Consider the following 2,739-nt stretch of genomic DNA (forward strand, 5'->3'; position numbering starts at 1 on the left):
CCGTGTTAGCCAGGATGGTCTCGATCTCCTGACCTCATGATCCGCCCGTCTCGGCCTCCCAAAGTGCTGGGATTACAGGCGTGAGCCACCGCACCCGGCCCAGCTGCTCTTTATATCTTAGTGGGACTTGATGCAGCCTAAGCAGGCAAAAATTAATACGCTTCAAAAGATCTTATTTTCTTATGTCTTATGTTAATTCTGGATTTTTTTAAACCTTTCTTTTAAAAGGAGTAACACCCCAACTCTTCCTCCCCCATCAAAACAGCTCAAACAGCACCCTTTGCTACTGGTCATTAGAATAAGTATCCGCTTCCATAGGGCTATCTCAACAGCTCTTTTATTGTCAGCTTTGGGTAAGACTTTACTATATGTGTTTATTAAGCCTCAAACCGTATCAGCACAATCATAGTGAGTTATTTAGGTGGCCCAAGGGGTGTAGACCTGCTGTTCGGAGTAATTTAAAACTTTGACTTAAAAAAACAAAACAAGAAACCTTTGACTTAAGGCTGCAGTTTGAGAGATCAAGAGCATTTTCTTTCATACTGCAGTCCAAAGAAAGGACATTCCACCCATCTACATCCATTGCAGTTTCAATCGGTTAGGGTAGTTTCCATTTTCCATTCAAAAACTATTGAAAAAGAATGTCAGATTTGCATTTCAACAATGGATGGCAGCGATTAACCAGGCATATCACTTGCAACAAAAGCTGTTGGAGAAAAAATTATTTTTGTGAAAACACAAATAGCCACGGTTCTATAAAAATACAACCATTCACATATTAATGAATTAATATGAGAACAAGTACCGTCTTCTCAAACATATTTGATTTTTATTACTGTATCACTGTGAATATTTGTGAGAGCCCATTTACTTCTAGCAGAGGTTTACATTAGTAATATAAAGTAAAAAAAATAAATTAAGCCCCAGTTTTTCTTTTCAGTGTGGGAGACCCCAGACAAAGCAACAATGTATCATAGCTTTGATACCGGATAGACTGGATGTTGAGGGTGCACTTCTATTCAATAACATGCAAAAGGTGATATAATTCATTTTTTGAAGGCTTCCCCTTGGAGCAAGGGGAAGAGTTCAGCGAAAACTAAAGGTAAAAAGTTGAACTGACAACTAGAGGTGTATCAAAACTGCAAATGACAATCGTTTTTGCTTTAACAATCTTCTGAAATAGGAATGTAAATCCGTGAGATTTCCTGAATCAGAGGTCTAACCATAAGCGCTGATTCCCCTAACAACCTAAATTTAACAAAATGAAAATTCCTCCCTACAGCTTTTCGGCTTGCTTTATCATTTTTAAATTCCTGGGAGAGACGGACATTCTCGATTATTGGTAAAAAACGCTTAGAACTAGGTTTTGACATGAAATGCCAATAAAGTAACTGCCAGTAAATTGCCCCCAATCCAACCTAACATTGCTTCTGTAGAACTATAGTCGGGCCCATGAAATGTAATATGTGTGGGTGTGTGTTTTAAAACTGGAATTTCGGATGGCTTTTTCTTTTCTAGCCCTAAAAGGCATGCTTATCATTTGTGTTGCTCACATGTCCGGGCCACCTTGCCTCTTGAGTCAAACCAATGGGGGATATAGCCAGGACAATGAACGAAAAAGGCGTCGCTGCTTGGAGACACCTGTTGAGATCAGTCGTTTACAGGGCCGGCCTGCCTCTGTCCTCCAGTTAAGGATGCATTGCAACCACTCCTCGTTAGAGAAGAGCCTACCCCAGAGGAGCTAAGGCACTTAACTGGAAACAGCTGCAACATCTGTCCGGTTGCCTCGCCCCTGCCCGTAGAAGGGCGAGGAGACCGCATGGCAGCAACCGCACTGCACAAAAGACAACACCTATCACTGGGAGCCACCGGCCTTCCGTAGACCCCGCAGCTCCCGGCGCTGGGGCATCCCCCGAGGAGGCAAGGGCCGGGGGCGAGCCCAGGTGCGGCGAGAGGGAGGAGGTTTCCGCCACGCGCCGGGGAAGAAAGCCTGACTCATGTCGTGGCAGCGGCGGCGGCGGGCTCCTGGGAACTGAAACTCGTGATGCTGTTGCTGCGGAGAAAAGCCTCATTACCCATTCCGCAGGCGGGGGACACCACCCAGGGCGCGCACACCAAGCGCCGGCGCTCCCGCCGCCTCCGCCGGCCCTTCCGCGCCGCGCCCCCTCCTCTGCCGCGTGCCCGCGCGCGCCGGCCGCGAGTGTGAAAAGAGCGGACACACCTAACCTGCGCGCGCGGCAGGCGCGCACCCTGCCCACCCTCACCGGGCCGAATCACGCAGTCCGACCCGGATTCGCTCCTTCGGCCGAAATTCCCCACCCCCACTATCCCCTCCGGCTCCACCACTCCCGGCTTCGGCGCCTCCGCCAGCCTTCGGCAATTTCCGTCGAGAGACCCGGCGCTCGCCCAGGCCCGAAGACCCCGCCGCCTCCTGCTCCGCCAGACCCGGCTTTATGTCTGCGGCGCCGAGGCGCATGTGCAGACGCCATCTTCCCTCCTCCTCCTCCGCCTGCCCCCTCCCCCTCCACCACCGCCTCCTCTCGCCGGCGGTCGCCCCTCCTCCTCCTGCGCTCCGCGCTGGTCCCTCCCCTCCCGATGCCGCGAGAGACTGGGGGATACGGTAAAACCGGGGGAGCCGAAGAAGAGCACTAGTAACAACCACCATAGCCCCCTCCCCGCCCGACACCCTCCCTCGGCACCCACCCACTCCCCCGCCCCGTTTGCCGACACCGACCAACC

At 51.0% G+C, this 2,739-nt stretch overlaps 1 protein-coding gene across 1 annotated transcript; it reads right to left on the reverse strand.

Annotated features, from left to right (window-relative positions):
* Positions 1-807: 807 nt before the first annotated feature.
* On the reverse strand, positions 808-2,665 carry LOC105510716. Its single transcript, XM_011940611.1, has 2 exons — positions 2,529-2,665; positions 808-2,431 (listed from the first exon to the last, which is right to left on the reverse strand). The coding sequence occupies exons 1-2, from the start codon at positions 2,663-2,665 to the stop codon at positions 1,996-1,998; spliced, it is 573 nt and encodes a 190-aa protein (XP_011796001.1). The 3' UTR covers positions 808-1,995.
* Positions 2,666-2,739: the final 74 nt, after the last annotated feature.

Source organism: Colobus angolensis, unplaced genomic scaffold, assembly GCF_000951035.1.
Source record: "Colobus angolensis palliatus isolate OR3802 unplaced genomic scaffold, Cang.pa_1.0 Scaffold101, whole genome shotgun sequence".
NCBI lineage: Eukaryota > Metazoa > Chordata > Mammalia > Primates > Cercopithecidae > Colobus > Colobus angolensis.